Raw genomic sequence first — 26,510 nt, forward strand, 5'->3', positions numbered from 1 at the left:
TTGGCAAACCAGGGCACTCCTGTTCCTATTACATAGAAGACATTACCCTAAAAATTGACTCATTCATTAGACACTTGACACCGTCATTGACAATAAACCACTATGTGACTACTGTTTTTAGGAAATCCTTTTATATAGCCAGAATAATCTCTAAGAGTATATATCCAAGATCCACGGAAGTTAATATTCTCCTCTATTCTTCCCTTATCAGACCAACAGTACTATATAATGCCCCCCTTGGGATGTCTTGGCTAGGCGTAGGGCCCAGCTCAAGAGACTGCAGCATTTCCTTAAAAAAGCAATAAAAAAATCAAGGGCATATCCTCCTTCCCACTTTAAAAGCATTGTCACTCTATTCCATTTCCTATCAACTATGGAAAGGGGACCCCTATCTGGCCTGCAGAGCCATAAAAGATCCATTCCTGTGTGACCTCCTACACATCCACAAAACTAATACCACCCTAAACAACAGATCATGAGACTTATACTACTACTGAAACATAAATCAAACTAGTTGGTGGGATAGATATAGTTCACAGAGAATAACTTTTTTTATAGAACAGACCCCCTTTACAGGTTCTTAGGTTCTTAGGTGTTTACTAGACTAATGACCACAAGAGCCCTTTTAAGCCTAGCCATGCATCCCAAATCTGATACCCTTGGTAAGTGTAAGCAGGGGCATGGGAGATGAAACATTTACAAGACTGGGCCTGGAAGATGAACCATTTACAGGTTGCCTGTATCCATTATAGACATAGGTGCCAAACCAGGGATGAATTTCCTGTTCCCCATCCAATTGTCCAGGTTGCATTTGAATTGGGTTAGGGAGGAACTCGGCTTCACTTGGATGGGAAGCCTGTTCCAGAGACAGGGCAATCTCTGGGATACATACCTGTCTCTCCAGCAGTTTCTATTTATATCACAGGCAAGGTAAAGCACAGTAGCCACATATTCCTTTTTAAGCGTAAATGGGATCATTGAATGGGCAGTCATGCATGCGGCCTGATTTGGTCCCTCTAGCTCGTACAGAAAGGAGCCCAGTTTAAGTTGGAGTCTGGTATTAATTCATGTCTTGGAAAATGATTGGGATTTTTGGCTAGGTTACAAAAGGTCTACTAACTCAACAGCCTAGAACGAACCTATAAATAAAACTTATATCTTGCTTTAAATCTTAACAGATCAACTTCAACTTGCATAGATACATTAAACATTGCTTTATCCTCAAATGCATGTAATAGGTTCAGTAGATTTATAGGCACTGCTTTGTAGGAAAGATTATGTTCTGACAGTTAAATTACTAAACAGCATAATTTAAAGGATGACAGTGGTTTCAACTGGTTAGCTCAGCAAAAGTACAAAAATAAAAATATTACAACTAACAAACAGCAATACAATCAAATCAGCCAAGCCCTGCATATAAATGCAGTACTGCTTTGGATCTGTGCTAAATAATTTATCCTATGGATTCACCATTATTAGGATCCAGAAAAAAATCACTGTTAGGGAGCATAAAAGGCATCTCACTCTTCTAAATAGTGATGCAATAAGTACAGCAAGACTGTTTTGTGATTAAGAGGTTGAGATGTGATTAAGCTTTTTTTGAATTAGGCTTGTAACAAGGTACGGTTTTATTATGGAGACGGATAGGAGGTGTGTAGCTGCTGTTTTTTTATTGAAAAGAGAGGTGGAGAAAAGTGTGTGCTTAAGCGTGTTTTTAGTTTTGGAAATTGAACTATGCTTTACAGTGAAGAAATTGTGAACTATGAAGAAAGTTTTTTTATGCTCTGTTGAGGAAAACATGCTGCATTCAGTTATTATTTGCACAAATTAAATTTGCATTCAGCTTTTATAAATTAAATGGAATTTTTTTCTGGTTCATCCAATAGCCTGTATTTCTGGTTTATATTTGATACTGCATGATACTAAAGTAGATGTTGAGCTACCTTTCTCTGTAACATGCCACAATGGTAACATTTGTTATCATACATTGCATATAACTAAACTATTTCCTTTTGGGGATTTTTTTTTTCATTTTCTTAGCATGTAGTTCCTTAGTTTGCCATGTTTCTTTAATTTAACTGAACTTCACTGTTTTCATAGAAATTATTTACTTGCAAAAATAATACTTGCTGTGATTCAAACAAAGAAACAAATTATCCTCTTACATTCATACTGCGGTATGGTGTTTTCTGTGAAAACTAGATTATATATGTGGATGAGAGGAAGACATAGATGCTCTCTACAGTGATATATTTATTTAACATTTGTTTGCCGGAAGAATCTGACTAGGATAGAGCCCAATTTCAGCAGAGGCCAGGGAGAAACACTCCAGACACATGTCTTTGGAATGTGGGAGGAAACCGGACCACCCAGAGGAAACCCACATGAATGCAGGGAAAGCATACAGACTCCACATAAAGGCACCCCAGCAGAGAATCGAAATGGAGAACCTCCTGCTGTGAGGTGACAATGCTAACCACTTTACTACTGTACCTACAGTGATATATGAACCTGGGGTTTATGTTCTTAGTTCCAAGACAGTCTTACAGTCTTAATGTACATACTGCATCACTGTTTTGAAGAGAGTGAGAGATGTCTTTTACACTTTTGGAAAATGGTTAACCTACTTACTGGAAGAAAATCTTCTTATGATACCCTGTCTGCAAATACCATTGAATGTGGTACAACAACACTTTCCCAGAAGATTTTCTTAAAGAATTTAGCAATCTTCCATCAATAAACTCCATACCTCCCACAGATCAAGCATTGCCCACTCTACCACCATTCATCCCCCTCTTCCACTTCAAATGCATACATCCCAAAGAAGTATCTATTCTACTTGAAAATCATTCCATTGACACCCCTCCTGGATCTGACAACATAAACCCCTGGTTCATATATCACTGTATAGAGCATCTATGTCTTCCTCTCACCCACATATATAATCTATGTCTCACATAAAACACCATACTACAGAATTGGAAAACTGCTCTAATTAAACCCCTCCTAAAGCAAACCAACCCTAAAGATACATCTCACTTCCACCCAATACCCATCCTTCCAGTTCTGGGCAAATATCTTTAAAATATTGTCTGCACCTAAATCTCCCTCTATATCCAGCAGTGCCACCTGCTCTCCTCCAAACAACATGTATTCTGGCCTAGGTGAAGTACTATTAAACATTTTGGTCCCTAACTGATGACATCCTGCTTAACTCTGATAGTGGCTTCCTTACAGGTGCACCACTTATAGAATTGTCAAAGGCATTTTACGTCATTGACCGCTATCTTATCCAAACAAACTAACTGAATTTGCTATCAGTCTAGACACCACTATCTAGTATAAGAGCTTCTTCACTGAGAAACACTTCAGAGTTAAAATAGAATCCTTCCAATCAGAATCCGCACCTATAACCAAAGGTGTATCCAAGGATCCATTCTTGTCCCGCTCGTCTTCTCCATATTTATTAAAAACCTTCCTTGTGAACTCCCCCATCTCACACATAACTTCTATGCTGATGACATGGTCATTTAGGTTTACTATTGAAACCTTGAAACTGCATTCATCAACCGCCCTCATCGAACCAAAATCTGGAAAACCGCAACAGTGAACAATCAGCATACTCAAAAGTAAATACATTGACTCCCATAGTTTGACACATTCAACATACCAGGAGGTGACATCAGTCACCCAAACTATACACTGTCATGTACCTGACACTCTAGAGTCAACAGCATATAAAGTTTACTATTTTGCAGGGGGGCAAGCCCCTCACCCCCCACACTCCCTGCGATTTATATATACCAACTCCAATATCACACTACAGTGAGGAAATGGGTTAATTCCCTGTTCCTCACTGAGCCATGATCTCTACTCAAAATTCCGAACTCAAATACTCGAACTACACTACCCATTCGATGTGGTGTAGTCAATGTATTTGGGTTCACAAAACTGCCAATTGGAAAACTGCACTTTGACATTGTGACTCTCAATCAACTGCAGTTCGCAAAAGTGATTGTAAACCAGTCATTTACCAGTTCGGTCACTCTCATACCAACCTTCAGCGTCAACTCCAGTCACACTTGCATGTGCTCCACTGATGGCTCAAAACCATGAATTACTTCTCAACCCCAACAAGAACAAAACTCTGCTTTTTGGAACTCCACTGAAAAATTTCCAAGCACCTAAATCTTTAACTATCTTTGGTCTACACAACTATTCCATAGATACAACCTCCACTTTCAAATACCTGCAAATGTAGCTTGATCAGTCATTAAATTTCCATTTCCACATAGACAAAGTTAGAGCCAAGATAAACTTCCTCCACTTCTGTGCCAAAAAACCTCCCTTTTCCTATCCCAACCAGTCAGAGCAGCCACTGGCAAAGGAGTTCTTCTTTCTCAACTTGATTATGGTCTTCCAGTTTTTGCTTTTGTCTCCAAGAAAAATATTGCCACACTCCAGACTATGTCTAATAGCATCTGCCTGTTCATTATAAATGAATCTGTGTATGAACTTCACCGTATCACCCTATAAAAAGCCAAATTGTTGCCCATAATACAAAGCTCTAATCTATGCTTGGGAACCCAAGTCTACACACTATACAATATCTACACATTTACTCCCCTTGCAGGTAGACTTCATGAAAAAAACAACTCCTCATACAACCTGAGACACTACTCAGAAGTCACACCAGCTCTCATAACCCCTAGAAGCAAACTCCAGAGCACTGCACGTTTTCTCCTCATAGACACCTACTATTTAGCAAGCTTTTCCCATTGCCATTAAGGAAATCAACACTTATTCCAAATTCAGAATGTAACTCTCAAAGCACTTTTTTATCCAACCCAAATGTTTTTGCTTCAGTAAAGGACATATCAGCTAACCTTTCTTCTTTCCAAGTGTCTTCTCTCTCAAGATTCACTAATGATTGACCTACTTTAGAAACTAATGTATATGCTGTATATTACAGTCCGCTTGATTGTATGTTGCTCCGTGGTTTGTTCACTATAATGTATACACAAAGTTGTTTTACGTAATTAGTACAAATTGTTCTGTTATTGTTTAGGTTTCTGTATTTTTTGTTTGTGAAATGTTTTGTTTTTCACCAAGGCTGAGCCTGAAATCAGACAATATTAATCAGTGCACTTCCCTAGTAAACAAATATAAATGATGTCCCCTTCTGTGGGCTTCTTTGCTATGTTATATTAACGCATATCAAGCTGTTTCACTATGGAAGGGAACTGTGACCTCAGCAGGTGTAACCAAACAAAATTAAGCTGTACACTAAATGTCATCACTATGTGCCTTATAGATGAGGATTAAATCCCTGTAAATCCTTATAAAGCAAACATTTAGCCCCAGCCATTTTTTGTAACACCCTACTGCGCTCTGTTCTTGAAGTATGCTCTTCGCTTGTGGAAAGCACACAAAGCACAAATTCTCAATAGTAGCTCTAATTAATAAGAGATAATAGAAAAATAAATGGATTTTTTGAATGCATATTTAAAGCATGAGAACTTTGTTTTCTTTGCATGTAATTTATCAGTGTTCCTAGAAAACCCACCTTTTTCTCAGTCCATACAATGAGTACTGTTATAATTAATTAGATAGATAAAAACACTTAGGAGCAACCCAGCACAGATCAAAGTCTTCATCATATATACTTCCACGTAGAATGCAGTCTCCAGCAATAATTAAAAATAGTTTTATAGTATGATGGTACACAAGAATAGTTTGTTCCAGATAAGATAAAATATCCTTTAATTCAGACACGTGAAGAGGTGAGCGCTTTCGCCAAAAGGCTTTATCAGACCATTAATAGACAAAAAGCAAAGTCAACTGTTATCTATTATATAGCCAACAGTTAAATGTCATCACTCATCTTAAAGTCATAAACTGAGTAAAACTGGTGTGTACTAAAACAAATCAGATAAAATGCATAAATTTGATGCTCGCATACATACCAGTTTTACTCAGTTTATGACTTTAAAATGAGTGATGACATCATTGTTATTAATTATCTAATTAACTGTTGGCTATATAATAGATAGCAGTTGACTTTGCTTTTTGTCTATTAATGGTTTGATAAAGCCTTTTGGCGAAAGCGCTCACCTCTTCACGTGTCTGAATTAAAGGATATTTTATCTTATCTGGAACAAACTATTCTTGTGTACCATCATACTATAAAACTGTTTTTAATTATTGCTGGGGACTGCATTCTATGTGGAAGTATAAATGCTGAAGACTTTGATCTGTGCTGGGTTGCTCCTAAGCGTTTTTTTATCTATCTAATTTATTTCTTGTTTTATTGGCTACGGAGCATTTATCCCTTGGTGGGTAACCATTTATCCTCTTGCTTACTGTTATAATTAAGTTTCATTGCTTTTGATATGTGTCTGACAAAGCTGAATGGCTCAAAGAGACTAGTGCTTCATTAAAACAGTATGTGGCAGAAAGTGAAACAAAATTTACTAAATATTCCTCGTTTGCTTTTCTGTGTGTCCCAGATCATCCAGCATTGTCCATCACAAGACCTGGCAATGGGTATTGTTAGTCCTCTGTTAACAAAATCTGGTCTTCAACTGCTGTCTTCCTCCCTAACAAAAGAAGAGGTCAACATCTGGACGTCACTGGGAAGAGCTTGGAGCACACCAAGGTGAGACTGGCTATGAAATGCTAGAACTAAGTGCAGCTGCACTGAACACTAACCTGAATTAAGCAAGATTTCTAAGCTAGGAAGCGGGAGACTGAGGACTAGGATTACATTCGACTCACATCCCATGCTTGTCATTCAAAGCACACTCCATGCACATTTATCACTTCTCAGTGATCACTATATAATTTATTCCATGTACAAGTTGCACTATTCTTAGCTGTGTTACAAAATGCACATGTCGGAGATGAGTGAATCCCAGCACAGCCCATACCCTAACAGAGTATTGCTATTAAAGCGAATCAGATATTTTAATGACACAGCAGAGTGACAACGCTTAATGTTAGTACTGCTGTTTCATAGCACTTGATTATGCAGTTTGAATCTATGCCTTTTGTGTGAAGTCTCTGTACATCATCTCTGTGCTCACTTGAGTTTTCACTGAGGGCTTTCAGTTTCCTCCTACATCCCAATGATGTGCTGTAGGTGAGCTGGTGGTCTTCCAAACTGTCCAAGGCACTGTATACCAGTGCATCCTGTGACAGGCTGGCATCCCATCCATGATTAGTTTCTCTATCTTGTGTCTACTGACTGCCAGGTTAAGCTCTGGCTCTTTGGCATCTCCAATTGGATTAAGCAGGCAATCAAATGAATGAAATAATATTTTAAACTAGTTATGCAGGAATCCTTTTCACTCTCTAGTCAAACTCTCCACTGGAATAAATCTCATTGCCATCTATGATCTACTTTTTCCATTACAACCACTCCTCAGACTCCCTTCACTAAGTTATACATGACTGACCATATGTTGTCTGCACTGACATCCAGATTCTGGGAATCCATTCCACCTCAACACCATAAATCACACTACTTATACAGAATTAAGATGAGCTCATAAATACTACCATAACAAATCAGCACTGTGCAAATACACTAACCACCCAACTTAAATCTCCCTCACAGATTAATTTTCACTTTTACTTAGAACCCTAAACCATTACCAGTAGATGATAACACAACTTTTCACTAGCGTCTCTTGCTTTGTCATACACAATCGACATCTCCTTCTTTATTACCCTAACTTATCTTACTATTTTCTGCACTTCTTACCCATTTCAAAAATTTAAATTTAATCACACTGCACAACAGTAACTTTGGATTCTTATGCATGTTTGTTGCTCCTTCCTAACTTTGCTTTTAGTTGTACCCGGGTTATTTGTACACAGGCAGTGTATGAAATAAGATGGTTCATTAATATCCGCAGCCTATTTTGATAAATACATTCAAATAAACACAAAATAAAATGTTAATTTTGAAGTAAAGTTGAAGACATTTTTCTACTTTACTTAAACTGTGTTCTTAGTTTTGCAGTTCTACAATTACATATGGTCCAGACAATATACTTCCGCTAGACAGTATCAACCCAAACCCTATAGAAGTTTGATTATATATGTAAAATCTTTGTGGGATGCAGTCCCGTAAATTCAACCAGCAGCTAAGATGTTGGAATTAGATATTTCAAGATACATTTTTTTGCTATGCAAATTTAAATGAGTCTGTTTGAAATTTTTTCTTATTTGACAAATTTTTTTCTCACTTTCTGCTTTCTGAAATGCTCTTTATTATTTATTTTGATGACTGGGTTAGTTCTATTAGGCCTATGGCCTGATTTCAGGGAATGCACAAGGAGATATTTATACAGATGGGAAAATTTACTGTACTTTTGTCAGATGCAGATATGAGACTGCTGTGCTACAACTGAGGATGTGAACAAGATTATCTTTCATGGTTCACATTAAACTGTGATGTAAATTTCATTTGATGCATATCTGAGAGATTTGTCTTGCCAAGTGAGTTGGCTGATGAGTCAAACTGTTATCAGTGATGGCTGAGTCTACCCCTGTCACTGTTTGTGCACCAGAAAACAGAAGTGAAATGCTACTGCAGCCTATAGATTGGAGATGCATTATGGCTGGAACCTAGGAACAGTAACTGAGAGAGACTGCTCTTTCTAAATTAATCCTTTTACAGCTAACACCTGTGCAGTGTTAGTTATCTGCACTATATGATGATAGAGCCCCTTGCTATGCATAGATGCACTATATGAAAGTCCTAACTGTCATTCTCTATGCACTTTTCAGCACAAGATGTCCTCATTTTGAGACCTATAGCAGGAAAGTTCATATATGACATTAGTTTGTTTGTCATTTTGTTGAATAATTTCCAGACATCCTGCTATGGAGTCAAGAATTCTTCACTGTGGCAGGACTTTCATTTTATTTGTCAACTCTGCAAATTTGCACTCGTCATACTGTTCTGTACTAATTCAGTTTCATACATTGATATAAAAGTAAGATTGGACTCCTGCTGTGTGATACTGGGGATCTCAGTAAATTGAGAGTCAGTCTGGTTATATAGAGAGGATCATAGAAAGTCCATGTATATTCGTATAACACTGATGCAACTGTATGAAACTGGCCAAATATGCTCTTTCTTGTTCCTCATAGAGAGGCATTTTTTACACTGCCCAACCCAAGTGGTGTCATAAATCTGGGTAATAGGGCATTTAACTTGTGCATGTGATTTACTGCAGTGTATCCACTGTGGCTGAGCAGCTCATGTGAAGTCTTCTCTTATCTGTCCTGCTGAGGCACTACTACTGCCCCACCTTATCTTTTCTTTTTGCCAATGATCAAAGGGCTGCTGCTGAGACTGACACCAGGGACCATCAGGTGGTTACATTGCAGGTCCATGCACCATTGGACCAGACTGTTCATCCTGTCTGTTGTAAGCCACATTGCTGTACTAGAATATACAGATAATAAGATATCAGTTTTAGAAATTGTTTCACTGTTCTTTCCAATGTGAGCCTTTCCACTGAAACCTTGGTCTCACTAAATTATCAGGACAGTGTCCAGGAACAATCTGTTAAAGAGAAGTGCTACATTGGTTGATGCCATTGTACAGGCTGAGCTGAGGCAGATGGTCGTACATCTCCCAAAATAAATGGGTTATGGGAGCTATCAATGTGAACGGCGCCAGGGTATGGCAATACTATTTGGACCTTTTCCATGCCTAATGGGCCTAGAGTGTGATAGTATTAATGTACCAGACCAAAGAATATAGATTTTAAAGAACATACATTGATCTGATCATTGTTGTAGGTCACTGAGCCATGGTCACATGGTAAGGGTGATTGTATTCTTTTCCTGAGTGAGTGCTCTTGGACTAGAATTTTATCTAAGTAGGTTAGGAGGTTTGCAGGTATTTTTGATGTTCTGGGTATCCATGAAGTCAGATGTAGAAAGGTGGAGTTAGTTTTATGGAACACATATGACCCTATCTATATGGTAATTTTCCCACTATGTTCATATGGAAATGTTACTGCTGTTACAGCCATTTTGCTAAATATGTTATGAAGATGATTAAACTTCCTTCTGTATTTGTGATGATACATAGTTCTCAAAGTTTCAAATGCAAAAGAAATTCCCAGTGTACCTTTATTGACTTTATCTTTTTATTTCCAGGTGTGCAGAGTACACTGGATATATTGTATCATTTTGCTACTTCAGAACATTCTGATATAGGGGTCCAGGAGAATGACCAGCTGAATTTCTGCTTGGTCCTTAAATATTACTTGGAGGTTGTTTCCTGTGTTGGATTCTTTTGTCACTTGAATAATTGGTGGCTTGTCTTCATAACAAGACTTCATTCTGAGATCTATGATATTTGAAATGGACATATATGATATTTTCAGGGCCACACCAGTATCATAGAGGGATAAAGCCCTGACTATGGCCCTGGTAACACAAGTGACTGATGGAGAGGGCAGGAGGGATGGACATTTCTATCCTGGAGGTTGGGGACATTGACTTGGGCGTCTCCTGTGTAAATCCCTGTGGAGGCCATAGACATTGCATGTAAGGGGACACAGTACAGTGAGGAGTCAGAGGGTGGTCATAGCTGAGCTGCTGCAGAGGCAAGGTGATATGCCACAATGGCCCCTATTGCACTCCTGCCCTCAAACATTACAACACTGAAAGGGGTGGGGGAAATGGGTAGGTCATATGTAAACTACCTCACCAAATGAATGGCAGTACTATCTCTCCCCTTGATGCCCTTAAGATCCAAGCTGGCCTCAGCAATAAATTGGTGGTAGATTGAGGATGAAATGGATTAGCCACTAGACCGCAGTTATGGATGTGGGGCACTGGGTTGGCTGTCCAGATGAAGAAAGGTGAACAAAAAAATCATGGCATTTATATGCACGTTAAGATTGGGGTTACTCTCTCCTGTGACACAGAAAGGAAGTGTCACCACAGCATGAGTGCTTATCTCTGCATCTTTAGGATAATGCCATTCAGCTGTTTTGATTTTTGAAATATGTAGTAAAAAGGAAATCTCCTGAGCATTGTCCCTTGCAGTTATAGAACAAGGAAAAAGAACAAAAGCAGTGGTGTGAAGGATTCTTCTTAGCCAAAGATCTGTGAGTATGCTTCAGGGACATGAGACCCTCGCCACATGTACATTTATATAGATCTGTTCCTTTGTCCCTGAACTTTGCTTCCAGCTTTTGGGAATGTGCCATGATATGTGATTTAAATTTATCAGATGTGTTCAATGCAATATATTACCTGAATTTCACAGTGTGTTGGTTACTTTTAGCAAGGTATGTGCCATTGGCCCATTTAGCCTGATTTTTGGCCTACAGTGAGAGCTGTAACCTATTTGACTGAATTACGCTTACTATAGACAGATGTTGCCTTCTACTGCTGATGGAACAGTCTCCATTTTAACAGGATCTGGCATAATAGGGGTCTTGTAGTTCCAGAGTAGATACATGGTTATTTATGTTTTATTCAGAAAATGAAGACAACACTAATTAGTACATGAGGAACTTTGTGTTTTCCACAGTTAACTAAATGCTGTTGGCTATGCATACAATAATGTTTTAAAAGGTAGGCATTATCAGGGAATTAATGCCTGCCTAGGACTCTTGTGAGGACTGATGCTGTAGTTGGAGGGCCTTACACTCATTGATATGGTATTATTTCATTGATAACATCCACCATGGATGGTATTACTCTGCTTAGAAAATGGCCTGTTAAATTGCCTTGTATTTTCACTACCATATACTTTAGAGATAGATGTTTTTTAATGAAAATAGCTCCTCTGCCTAATGATTCATACTTGATGTAGTTATGTAATTGTTGTTGGAAGAAGTACTTTGTATCCAAAATATATAAGTTATGCAAGTATTTAGTGAGCACATGCACACACACACACACACACACACACACACACACACACACACACACACACACACACACACACACACACACACGCACACGCATGCATATGCACACGCGCACACACACACACACACACAGCAGTTACAATCACTTTGTTGACTAAATGCATCTCAGATGCCTCACTATGATCAAATGAATGAAAAAAAATTATACAATGCAAGGTATAGCAGCTCACCTCTTAACTGTGTCTGATTTTGTAGAGTGTCCTTGATTGCTCTGTCCCTCATAGAATGTTTGCTTTGCTGATAAATCATTGAAGATCACATTCAGTCTATAATGCCAGGCACCAGAGTTTCTTACTTCTTACTGCTTAGACAATGTGTGCTAATAGACTGCCTGTTGCAGCTGAAAAAAGTTAAGATGTATGTAGTCTCTCTCTCTCCTTCTCTCTTTCTCTCACTCTCCACCCATGTTGCTGCTGTTGACATGTGTCATACAACAGTGAGAACTCAGTTTGTGTGACATCTTGTAGTGCCATTGTAGTGTGACATGTATATGCATGGCATGTCAGGCTAGTGATAGGGTGTGAACTATGGCATGTAAGGAGTGCAACAGCAACAAATAGTACATATATATGTTGCCATTGCTATACTTTAGTTCCTCTACAGCCCATAATATTACAATACATTTTCTCATTATCCATCTGGGGTCATTGACCCACCCAAACATGAGCACTGAGCTTTGCAGGTTCTCCTGTAAGTGCACAATATAGAAAGTGTGTCATTGCATAACCTTGGCCATGTGTACACTGTGCAATTCAGAGACATTTGCTCTAAATGGTCTCATTAGCATAATGACCTCACTAATACCCTCCAAATTGCACAATGAAAACTGCTGCAGCCACGTGTCTGCTCATCACACTACTTAAATTTGTAAGAAAACAACCTATGGAGTGATTAGAGAGTACGGAAAAGCCCAAACCTATGGAGGTATTAGAGAGTACTGAAAAGCGCAAAGCTATGGAGGTATTAAAGAGTACTGAAAAGCCCAAACCTATGGATGTATTAGAGAGTACTGAAAAGCCCAAACCTGTGGAGGTATTAGAGAGCACTGAAAAGCCCAACCCTATGTAGTGATTAGAAAGTACTGAAAAGCCCAAACCTATAGAGGTATTAGAGAGTACTGAAAAGCCCAAACCTATGTAGTGATTAGAAAGTACTGAAAAGACAAAACCTATGGAGTGATTAGAGAGTACTGAAAAGCCCAAACCTATCTAGTGATTACAAAGTACTGAAAAGACAAAACCTATGGAGTGATTACAAAGTACTGAAAAGACAAAACCTGTGGAGGTATTAGAGAGTACTGAAAAGACAAAACCATGTTGAGGGTGAGGACGTTGACTTACTGGATGTAGTTGACAACTGGGGAATATTTGTCTAGGGTACTATGAATATCGGCAGGGGTTTCTCACATAGTAAAACACTAGCAGGTTAATGCTATGCAGTAGTTTGATGCATATTGTAGTCCCTGAGGAACTTAGGTCCAGGTTTAGGCTAAGGAGCATATGTGTGTGTGTGTGTGTGTGTGTGTGTGTGTGTGTGTGTGTGTGTGTGTGTGCATGTACTACTCACTATTTATATCCATGCCACATGAACTGTTCTGTTTCATTCTATTTAACTGGCATATGCTTCCCTATGTACTGTGGTGTTCTGTGAGGGAGGGTTACAGCTGTCAAGTGGTCATTACCCTTTAGTGAGAGTTTTGAGTCACACAGGTTTGTCTGCTGAGGAGACAGTCACACTTTAGTATACTTTTTCCACTATGGGGAGGAGGAACTTGCAACCTCCATCTCCAAGGGACATCACTACTTTTTAGTCCACAAGCCCCCATGATGTGACCACATGAATGGTGCATCCATATATGTTATAGAATCACATGCTTTGATGGACTGTGACTGTGGCAAAGACTGTGCATGTTTTTTAAGTGGAGAAGGAATAGGGACTGAAACTACCATTTACATAGTTTGATGGCCTGGTGCCACTCCATAGCAGACTGCAGTAAACACAATTGTCTTATCTGCTTCAAGGACTGCTGGAGGAGGGTATGATCACAGAACTTTTGTAGCATGTAAGAACTTCTTTTTATTACACCTGTACTAAGGTGCTCTATGTCTGGATTGAGATCGTGAGGGCGGTGGGAGCACCACATATAGCCATGTTGGAAGCTGTATGTGTATAATGCCAGGGTGTTGCACCAACATCCTCAGGGATGTCCTGGTGTTGGCCTTAGCCTCCTCATGGGCTGCACACACTCTAATGTCAGGGGTCATATAACAGTTGTGTATGTTGTAGAGGTAGATATTAGATGGCTGGCATTCATGGGGTATATCATTACCAGGGTGGTTGTCATACACTGGTAGGCAACTGCACTGCTGGACCTGTTGTACTTGCGCAGTCCATGAACATGAACACAATGCATCTTAACAAAACTTTTACTTGCCCCCAGTTTACGAAGAGGCAGTATGTCTGTTATTATGCCCCAAAGACACACAGAATATGCAGTATATCCTGCTCCAGATATTCTGAGTCTCTGCATGGATTCCTTGGCAGGATAGTGTGGCATCATGTATTGTATCAGAGCAATACCTAGAACCATACCATACTGACTGCCACTGTATGCATGGCAGCCACAAAGGAAGATTGTGCCAGATCATGTGAGACATGAAGCACTGGGCATATATATCCATGTGTTACTGTAGTATGGATATACCATGTCTGACATGCTCTGAGATTATGCCTGTATTTCTTTGAAATTTCGGGTAGTCATGGCTTACTCCAAGAGAAAACGGAAATCTTCCCAGGCAGAGAGAGTTATCCTGCTACAAGTTCTCTTTGTGCATGGTCAGCGAATGATCTTCAATGTAAAATCAGAATGGACCTTTAGCAATAGTGGCTGTTGGGATCAGAGCAAATCAGTATAGTCAGTGATCAAAACAGAACCGACAAGCAGATTCAGAGACCAGTCAGCAACATGATTGCATATGCAGGCACCAAGGCAACTCACCTAGCATAGGAGCAGAGGGCCACACGTGGGAGTCCTCTGAAAGGGCATAGCTGATGGTATGTAAATATTTTCTGGTGTTTCAGTCAAGGGGGCCAAAAAGGTTAGCTATTCATGGTGGAGTATCAGACTTGTGATTTGGAATGCCTGAAACATGCCTCTCAACTGTCGAATACTTGAAACATGCCTCTCAACTGTTGAATACTTGATAGAAAAAACATGAATTTAAACTTAAAATAACATAGTGCTACCACATTCCTAGTGACCCCTTTATCTTATGATTTATTAGTATTTGCATCTCACAAGCCATCACGTCATCATCTTGCAGAATCATCATTACTGGCAATATGACAAAATCACCAGACCCATGACCAGGAATACAGGAGAGGGGAAAGGCACATGTAGCTATCTCAGCTTATCAGTTTAACAGGTGTATATAGTATAGTTGCAATACTGGAACATGATGATAAGTAGAATAAAGTTTATTTAACATGACATTATTTATTCAAAAAATAATTATATCAAAATTTATATTTTTTAGCATTTGCTGATGATGTGATGAATCATTCTTGTAACCTTGTTGTATTCCATAGTGTGGTACTCACTAGATCACAAGACACTACTTACATTTCTGCATTGTTGATGCTGTTTAGTGTGACATTTCAGAGTGTGTTGTGCATTACTGCTTATGATTTTTTTTGCATCATGCTTTTGCAATGGTTAAAAACTATACATTACTGGGGGGGCAATAGAGCATTTAGTGCTGCAGAAAATATGCTTTTTTTTAGCATAGATGTGTTGATTGGTGTTATACATAATTGTCTACAAGTGTCTCACAATTTTTCAATAGGTCTTCAGAAAATTTAGGACAGACAACAGTTTATAACAAAAGGAAAAAGGAAAGGCATTTCAGCATGCTCACAACCATAGTGTGGAAAGGGAAAACATGTATAAATACTAAAACAGAAAGGTCACAACCATAGTGTGGAAAGGGCAAACGTGTATAAACACTGAGACAGAAAGGTCACAACCATAGTGTGGAAAGGGCAAACGTGTATAAACACTGAAACAGAAAGGTCACAACCATAGTGTGGAAAGGGCAAACGTGTATAAACACTGAAACAGAAAGGTCACAACCATAGTGTGGAAAGGGCAAACGTGTATAAACACTGAAACAGAAAGGTCACAACCATAGTGTGGAAAGGGCAAACGTGTATAAACACTGAAACAGAAAGGTCACAACCATTGTGTGGAAAGGGCAAACGTGTATAAACACTGAGACAGAAAGGTCACAACCATAGTGTGGAAAGGGCAAACGTGTATAAACACTGAAACAGAAAGGTCACAACCATAGTGTGGAAAGGGCAAACGTATAAACACTGAAACAGAACGGTCACAACCATAATGTGGAAAGGGCAAATGTGTATAAATACTGAAACAGAAAGGTCACAACCATAGTGTGGAAAGGGCAAATGTGTATAAACACTGAAACAGAAAGGTCACAACATTGTGTGGAAAGGGCAAACTTTATAAACACTGAAACAGCAATGTCACAACCATAGTGTGGAAAGGGCAAACGTGTATAAACACTGAAACAGAAAGGTCACAACCATAGTGTGGAAGGGCAAACGTGTATAAACACTGAAACAGAAAGCTCACAACCATAGTGTGGAAAGGGCAAACGTGTATAAACACTGAAACAGAAAGGTCACAACCATAGTGTGGAAAGGGCAAGCACATGTATAAACACTGAAACAGAAACATCTGTGTCATACCCGTAGTTTTATTCCATTCAGTTGTGGCTGGATAATTATGCAGGCTTGTAATGTGATCAAAAGCTCTCTGTAAGGATTTATTTTGTTTGTGCCATAGGGCACGTTATCCTTCACATCTCTGTTGTGCGTTCATGTTTAGGTCTACTCCATCTCACTATATGATCAGCTTATGTTTTTGCTTGGCTGGGTTAAAATAAATATTTCTACACAGACAGCATTCAGGCTGACCTTGGATGGAAACAGACAGAGCAGAAAGCATGTCTAAGCAACTGAGGCTTAAGGCATTCCTATGTTTTTTGGACTGTTCTGCTGAAAGTATATTTCTTGCTACTGACCTGCTGGCTACAAAAAACATCTTTAAAAAAAGTGTGTTGCGCCATACACTTATTTATTTATTTATTTGTTTGTTTGTTTGACGTTTGTTAACTGGGATGGTCTATCTTGGGCCTGAGCCCATTTTCAGTGCAGACCTGAGAAGAAAAGCTCCAGCATATTACAAACATTATGGAAGAAACAATTTAAAATATATACAGCTTGAAACATACATCGAAACATGACTTGAGACATAGGTTGATACATAAGTTTAAAACAGGCATAGAAACATAAAATGAGGCATACGTTTTTACATAGACTGAAATATACATTAAAGCATAAATGAAAACATATGATGATACACCACTTAGTTGAGTGAGGCAGAGATAGAGAACAGTGGAACAATCTAGGGAGTTAGAGTTCTAAAAGCATTATATAGACAGTGTGGGGGGGGGGGTATGTAGGATCCTGGCAAGAAGAGATCCATGAGTTTGAGAGGGTGTCTTTTAGTTCTTTTTTGAAGCTATTTGTATGGGTAATACTTTTTAAACTGAGAAGGAGTTTGTTCCAAGCTTGAAATACTGAGCATTTATAGAGCATTTTGTTGATGGTTTTATTGGGCTTTTAGTTATCCAGGAGGTGTTGGTCAGAGCTATGGATTGAATGATTTGGAGTGTAGTAGGATACTAGAGAAGAAAGGGCAGGGTGGGTAGTGGGTTTGTGGAGGATTGAGTGCATTATGTGAAGTTGTGATAGAAGGAGTTGGGGAAATTTTAGCCACTGTAGTTTCTTTAGTGAAAGGCAGTGGTGAGAGGTGTAGGGCTGGTTTGAGGCAAATCTTGCAATTTTGTTATAAGTTTGTTCAAGCTTGGAGATTAAAGTGGATTGTACGTTTGTTAGGATAGGAGAGACATAAAGTAGGCTGGGAAGAAGGTATGCCTGTGCTAGAGAAATTTTGAAGTCTGTAGTGAGGAATTATCTGTTCCTGTAAAGCAGACACAGTTTTTGGTGTGTTTTTTGATACATTGATGAACGTGAAGGACGAATTTTAATTGATCTTATTTATTTATTATTATTTATTTATTGACATTTGTTGACCGGGAAAGTCCACTGGGTCAGAAACCCATTTTTAGTGAAGGCCTGGGGAGTAAAGCTCCACAATTAATACAGTCAAATAAAAATACAGACACTTGACAAAAAAATTGGAAAAATTTTTAAAAAATTATAAAAGAATACATAGACATATAAAACTTAGTATGTATCAGAACTTATATAAACTTAGATAAGAGTTGGTAGTATAGTACAAAGCTTGAGTTGTTTCTTTTTGGCATTGCATGAAAAAAACATGGCAGTTCCTGCTGAACAGTTATAGTTGTAATAGAGCTGTGTTGCTGTCTGGGAAAAATTTATTCTGAACTATGGAACTAGCTTAGAAATCATCTATTATAGTACCAAGGAGCTTTGTGTGGGATTCTTCTTTATTGATTGTGTTAATAAGTGATGAGATAGTAAAGGTAGATTTCTGATCATAAAGAGATTCTGGAAGGAAAAGATGAGGTTTGTTTTTGTAATGAGTTTTGGGTAATTGTGTGAAGTTGAGAGAGAGATTGTCAGAAGACGTGATTAATGTGGAGTCATCTGGATATTTAATTAGACAGGAGTCATAGCAAGATGTATAAAGGTTGTTAGTAGATATTTTGAATAGTAGCGGTCCAAGAATGGAGCCTTGGAGGACACCTGTTTAGATAGGTAGGAGAGGGAAGAAGGAGGTTTGCCATCTGACAGACTGCAGCCTGTTGGTAAGGCAGCTGGAGAGCCATTCAAGAGTGTGAATGGAGAGATTCAGGTCAGCTAATTTTGTTAGACTCTTACAGTGAGAGGCAGTGTCAAAGGCTTTTGAGAGCTCGTAGAACAGGCAAGACACAAGTTTGTTGTCTGTTGCTTCAACTACAGTATGTGAGAAAGCTATAAGGGCAGTAGCAGTACTATGGTTGGGCTAAAACCCATGTTGGGTTGTTGCCAGAAGGTTTTCTTGAATAAGATATTGAGAAGCTGTGTGTATATGCATTTTTGAGGATTTTAGAAAGTGGGGACAGAATGGCTATGGACCTGAAGTTGAAAGGGTCAGTGGAGTTTCCTCCTTTGGGTAGAGGTATGGTATAGAATGTTTTCCAGATATCAGGGACTAAAGATTCTTGGATTGATTGTGGTAGCAGTAAATTGTAAAAAAAACAGTCAGTCTCCAATTCATCTGTAGGTATAGGCAGAAAGACTTTACGGCTATCCTTTAAATTATCACCGGAAAGAAAATGTCACAGAAGTGATATGGTGCATGGGAATATAGGAAAAGGTGGACTGCAACAGTAAGAAAGAGGAAACTGTTTGGAGTTGTAGAGGGGTAGAAAAAAAAGCAAAAGTTATGGTTCAGTGGTGTGCCTGCAGCTGTTACCGCAGAGATAAATGCAGCTAATATACAGGTCTTAACATACATTAATTTCCTTAACTTTTTTGCAGCACCGTTTTGCTTGAGCTGAAATGACCTGTTAAACTTCAAGCCTGGCAGAGGTGTGATTCTTACTGCTGAAATGGCTAGGGGATATAGCCTAGAAAGGGAAGAGTGAGAGGAGGTTATGTGAGAGTGGAGATTAATTAGAGAACTTTAGAGAGCAGAGAAAAGAATTGTAAGAGTAGGAGTTGGCAGAGTTAACTGAGAGGTATGTACAAAAACAGTAATAGATGCAAAACAAGATGAATAAAACAATTATTACAATGATGTAGTCATCTAATAGGATTCTCAATCATGCAAGCAGTATAACATAGCATGTAACCAGCTCATATGTGTGCAATATGTAGTTAAAGGCAGATACAGTTAAGTAAAACACTACTTATTCAGGCAAACGTTGCACTGTTCATAATGAGGTAAATTATACAGTATTACAAATGTAGCACTAAAGGTCAGTTTACAGCAAAACTCAAGTGAAAGCAGTGCTAAGACGCTCAGTTTGTTGACAAACTGGTTAAACAGCAGATATCACTGTACAACCTACCCCTATCATTAAGACAAGCACACTAAACAGCAATAAATGGTTAAGTTGACCTCACAAACAACAAAGTTTTGAAAATGCTGAACTGGTTGGCAAGTTGACTATACAGTAGGTAACAATGTAACAAAACGTGCAGGTAGTATAACAATAAAATGCATTAAATAGACCTTAAGAACAGTAATAGTTATAATCACACTAGTAGTGTTACCAGAAACAGCGCATGAGCTGCCAAGAGCTAGCCACTTAAATTGGATTGAAGCAGAACAATAACTGACAATACTCCTTGATTGAGAGCAAGAGATAATTAAAAACCCCAAATCAACAATTTTAAGTACTTTCACTTCAGGAGTATATACTAGATCTGCTTAAAATAAGGTCTGCTATTTTCTTTTTTATTTATTTGGCGCAACTGTGGCACACCACCATGACTGATACGGATGAGGGGGACAGAAGAGAGATGCAAAATAACGTTAAATGCCAGCACAAAAATTTTAAATGCCACAAGGTATGATGAGAGAAGAGACTAAAACCTCCAGTAAAAGGTTAATACAAAGAATATGTGTGCGGGAAGTGATACTAGAATACTGGATAAGTGAAACTGGATGTTTAACCCTCTGTTTACTGGACCCATTACATGACACATTTATAAACCTCCAGCAGTTATGTTACGTAGAAAGCTATTTTTACAAGAATGTGGGAATAGTATGAGATAGAGTAATATTTGTATTTGCCTGAAATTACCTGTTCCTGTCCAAGCCAGTCCTCTGGTAGATGTATTTTCTCTGCCAGACTCGGATTTCTAAATTTGCTGCTGAGTGTATTCAGAATCTGTATGTACTTGTGTTTAACAGCTGTAAAGGCTATTCACTTTTTAAGGCAGATGGCACAGAGGTCAAGGCTGTGAGCTGCAGCTGTAATTCCTGTGATACAGGGTTTGATTCCCTCACTTGCTACTATTTGACCTTGAGCAAGTCACTAAATCAGACAGTGCTCCTGGTTTACTCCTGAAAAGGGAATGCATGTCCAATGAGCCTTTCTGGTTAACAAAAGGGTGTTATTATGTCTGGCAGAGGGTACGGTTATCTGCTGTACTTCCTGTGGTACAGGTTTGATTCCTTCAGCTCTCATTTGCCTACTGCTTAACCTTAAGCAAATCACTTAACCAGACTGTGCTTTGTGGGTAACTTGGAATTTGGACTAGGTTCCCTAATGGTCTCCTGAACTGCAATGCTAGTGACTACCTGTGACACTATGTGGCATAAGCATTATATACATTAATAGAATAAGAAATCGGATAAAAACTTAGAAATAACTACTCTATCTGTGCAGCTGAGTTGGGCAAAGGTTTTGTTTATTAGAATAATATAATTTTCTGTCCTGCCATAGCAGTTACCTATAATCAACCAGGAAAAGTCAGCACAATGCAAGTGCACTCAGCACAACACCTCAGTGTCACTACAGCAAGCAGACCAAGTTTTCTTCTCTCAGTGTGTTGTGCGATAACTATAGCATTGTTGTGCGATAAGTACAGCAGTGTTGTGTGATAATTACAGCAGTGTTGCGCAATAACTACAGCAGTGTTGTGCGATAACTACAGCAGTATTGTGTGATAATTACAGCGGTGTTGTGCAATTACAGTAGTGTTGTGCAATAACTACAGCGGTGTTGTGTGATAATTACAGCAGTGTTGTGCGATAACTACAGCAGTGTTGTGCGGTAATTACAGCAGTATTGTGTGATAATTAACTACAGCAGTATTGTGTAATAACTACAGCATACTAATGAGCTAGGACTTGAGAATCTATATGCGTGAGAGTGTTAAAAAAATGAATCACCATGAATATCACAAGTTTTAGTTCTGTGACTACTAGATATTTTGCATTTTCATTTCTGTGCTAGTAACTATTTTAAGTGTTTTAGTTCTGTGAAGGTCATGGGGTCTGTGTTGCTATCTAGTTACTGTCCATGTGGAGATGTTTCCTCTGTGTTTTTGCAGGCATTCTCTGAGCATTTCAGTTCTACCCCACTGACTAAGAACCTGTTGCCTGACTAGTTAATGTAAAGTACACAATTAATTTTCAAATTTATTTTTTTTTAATATGTTGCACATTTTGCATACTTTATTTCAGAAATAAAAGTATGCACTTGGAGTGTACTTTAAAGATGTATGGGATTTTATACTATTTTCTGTGACTGTCATTTCTTCAATACCCGCACTTGTATGATTAGGGCAGTGCTTTCCTTTGTGAGAGCTACTTTTAAAGATTTTACAGATTGTTAAAGATTATACAATCCATTACTCATTATGGGCTGTGTGGGAAGCACTTTCCCATATTCAAGTATGCTGTTTGCTCAAGATTTTGGTTTGGTCACTGTCTTATATGGTTAGTGTTTCTATGTTAAATGTGATTACCTAATTCTCATTTTAAAACCAATAACAATAATGCCAAAGCTGGAATAGCAGTAACTCAAATAAAATAAAATAAATAAAATAAAATGCAAAAACTTCCAAAAGTCAACTCCTTTATTATTCAAAAATTGAAGAGCACAACAATTCATAGTTAGCACTTTCATAGATTCATAAGAACTTACTATGTTATTGAAAATCTTAAGATGCCTAACCTTAACACTCCCGTGATTGTTTTAGTCCTTATATTTTCTGTACAGATAACACAGAGATAAGCAGAACAAGGATAATTTGGGATATTTACATGTTTCCCCTTTTCATGAGGGATAATGGTGCAAAACTGGGGGTGGATTTGTGGTTACCCATCCATTCATCCAAGTTATATTTGAATATAATAAGAGAAGTGTTTAGCTTTATGTGGAGCAGAAGACGGTTCCACAAAAATGGAATTATCTTTGATACATACCTATTCCTTTTGTTCACCTATTCCTGCAGGCTGCTTCATACTGTGGGAAAGAAGGAACAACTAGCAATGTCTTTCAGCTTTTCCAGGTTAGGGGTCGCCACAGTGGAACTCTGGTCCGCTTATGATTGGCAGTAGATTTTTACAGTGCCGAGGTGCCAGCCTGACACCCAACCTTCAAAAAAGGCACACCCATTCATGCATGCACCTACCTGCATGTCTTTAACATCACTCAGACTGCAGGGAGGGCATGCAGACTCCACACAGAAGGCGCTCCAGCCGAGAATCAAAACGGAGAACCTCTTGCTGTGAGGCAATAATTCTAACCGCTGCACCACTGCGGCCTAAAGAATGATTCCACTATGTAATGCCTCAATGTCCTTTCCATTAATTTACATTTAAAATGAATGGATTCATTCATCCCAGGATATGTACAGGTATTTAAAAAGAATATTCCTTTATATTTAACATATTTACTGCATCTTCATCCCAAATATGAATATAAATTTCATCCACCACATAAAATAAAAAGTGGTTAAAATCACTGCATCTTAATGCTGCTTAGCAAATGTTTTATCTGTATCATTTATAACAACATAACAATGTCTACATATATGTTCGTTCATTTTTTTTCATTCACCTACCTATGTAGAATGCCAAACAATTTCAAAATGTTGCTGTATATAGAATTCCTTTTGATGAACAGGTGAAATGTTCTGGAGAAATATCTATCTTTCCTTTTGTAAAACAGTCTTCTTTATTTTTCTTAATGAGCTTAAATTGTGTGCAAAAAATTCAAGTAAAGATACTGCTACTTTTTGTATTTGCACGTTTGTAAAAACTTGTTAAATGACTTATTGCATTTCTACCCAAAAACTTAAACTTATTACCCATGCTAGAAATCATTACTTCATTAGTTGCAATTAACCCCCAATTGTTTTCAATGACATGACAGATGCAAAATTGACTGTTAAGGGCAGAAACATAAGAATAATGCATGACGCTTCACAATAGTATGATTCAGTGTACTTCACACATAACCTAGCCATAGTTATCCAATGACTGGATTTTTCTAGTTCCATTGGTTTATCTACATTGCATTTATGTTATTTGTTGTGTATAGATAATACCATAATTTCCTTCTTAAATTCACTGCAAAGAAGTATCCATTTTTTATATTTGAACAGCCATGGTTATAGATGACCCAACCAGTGTATACCAGTTAATGGTATCATGCATAAAAATATTAGAATGTATTGTGCTTGTACATGTTTGTGCATACTAATGTAGTCATTTTATTCATTCAACTATGGTGGCTGTAGTCTGAGTTCCCTAGGAAGTATTGTCCTATAGCTGTGAAAAAGCTGAATAATTTGTTGATATCTTGGGCTAATATAGTTGCCAATGTTTTTTTAAAGCAAAAGATTGAATCTGACTACTAAAACAGAAGACAATAAAATGTATTAAATTAATAATAACTGCCATGTAGGTTTATGCATGCTGTATATCAGGACTCTGTGATAGGAAAAGGGGGCAGCAAGCAATGGGTAGCAACACCAACTTTAACTTCACTTACAATACAGAATGACTCCCAATGATGCCACCTCAATTCTACTTTAAAACCACTCTCATCAAGTATAAAAGTAAAAGAAGATAAACTCCTGACCAATGCCACCCCCCTCCCCCCGGTACTAATGTCTTTCACTCTGGTTCATCCATATGTGCAAATAGCACCTCACACAAACCATAAAACACATCTACAACTTAAGCGCCACTCTCAATGTTATGGCACCTCAATGGTGAACAGCCAAAGAAATATCAATTCCAAAAGTTAAAGTTACCAACCTAAAATCTCCAAATGATTTCAGGCCCATCTCTGCCCTGCCCACTTTAGGAAAAATATTTGAGAAGCTAATATATATCCAAATATCATAATGTCTCCAATGTTCCTGTGTGGTCAGGCAGGAGCACAATGATGGCTCTTTACACCCTAACAGCTTACCAACTTAAACATAGGGACAGGGGGCACTTAACAGGAGCCATCTTTATTGATCTAACAAAAGCATTTGACTCTATAAACCACTTTCTTTTCCTGCATTCCCTAACAGACAATACTATCAGACCACAAGCTACCCTTTGGCTTCAAGGTGTCCTCTCCAGCAGACACATTTTATTACAAGGTGTATCCCCATCCTCTCCCAATAACCCAAAACAAAAGGAGTACCCCAATTAGGACTTTCATCTATTCTTTCCTCCCTATTTATCAACCAACCTCCAGCCACTTGACTGCCCCAAAATTCTGATTATTCTGTACATAGATAATATCATCATCTGCGGACATGACACATCTCCACATCAGTTGAAGAACCTTTTGCAGCAAGACTTTGCTCTTGGATCCACAAGCATAAACTAGTTCTAAATGTGACACATACCAATGCAATATTATTTGGTACCCTGAAAAGCTTCTGTGAAGTTTCAGCTCATGGGAAAGTTCACTACAGCACTGAAAACTTTCCAATGATGCAAATATCTTGGACTCTGGTTTGATACTATATTCAGCTTCAAAAGCACATCAAAATTACCAAATTCAAAATAAACTCCAATTTTGGGCTAGGAAATTCTCCCACTTTTTTATCCCTCCTGCAAATGCAGCTGCAGTCAAAGGTATTCTCCTTCCCCAGCTAGAAAACAGCCTCCCAATAGTTGCATCTGCCTCAAAAATTACACCAGCTCTCTACAAACAACAGCTAACAGCACCTGCAGGTTCATAAACATCTCTCCCAAATACAAACGTCATCGTGTCACCTTAGAAAAGCCAACTGACTCCCCATCACTGAAAATGTAACTTGTTGGCCTCACAGAACTTTAAGCCACTACAACTACAATGCTTCTCATTCCTCACTGGCAGGTAGGTTCTGTAAAAAACAACCATCATCCTACAGAGTAAGATCACTATCCACTTCCTCTACAAATCTATGTTTGTTCTACAAAGTAATCTGACCAGCACTAACTATGCCTTCGCCTTTCTCACCCTAAAATCTGGGGATCTATCCCAGAAGAAATTATGTCCACTCAATCCTTTCCATCTTTCATATGTGAACTAAGAATCCAGATCATTGCAAATGCTTCCAAAATGACTGTGTGACATAACATGCCCCCCTCAGCATTCTAGTCTACTACAAAAATCTGCTCCCCAACCAAATTCTGCCCCTTTGTTTACTCATAGCTCTGCTAGCTAAAGTTCTTGGCCCAAATTCATCTCTCATACACCCCCCTACTTTCTCAACCTCTTCCTCCTGTCTAATGAGTTCTATAACTGTACTACCACCCTCCCTGGCTTCTTCCATCTTGACCTATAATTTCAGCTCTTATCTCTCAACAGAGTAATTATTTTTCTCTGCCTGAGTTTATAACTGCATTAGTTCAATTTGTAGAATGTTTTGTTATTAACTGTATTTTATGTCATTTTAATAATGTATCTTATGTCCTTGACTCGGGTTGAATCTGAAGATGGTCTGCTGGGAATTGAGTTCTACACCAGT

The 26,510-nt window shown here is 38.4% G+C and overlaps 1 protein-coding gene across 1 annotated transcript in view; it reads left to right on the forward strand.

Moving 5' to 3' along the window:
- The window catches only part of LOC122805805 (epidermal growth factor receptor kinase substrate 8-like), a 293,418-nt gene that overhangs the window by 141,000 nt on the left and 125,908 nt on the right, over nt 1–26,510 (forward strand). The window contains exon 5 of the mRNA XM_044076069.1: nt 6,510–6,658. Coding sequence (XP_043932004.1) covers nt 6,510–6,658 — 149 coding nt within the window. The remainder of the gene's footprint in view (nt 1–6,509; nt 6,659–26,510) is intronic.

This window comes from Protopterus annectens, chromosome 7.part0 (assembly GCF_019279795.1).
Source record: "Protopterus annectens isolate FY-2018-M chromosome 7.part0, PAN1.0, whole genome shotgun sequence".
NCBI classification, from domain to species: domain Eukaryota; kingdom Metazoa; phylum Chordata; order Ceratodontiformes; family Protopteridae; genus Protopterus; species Protopterus annectens.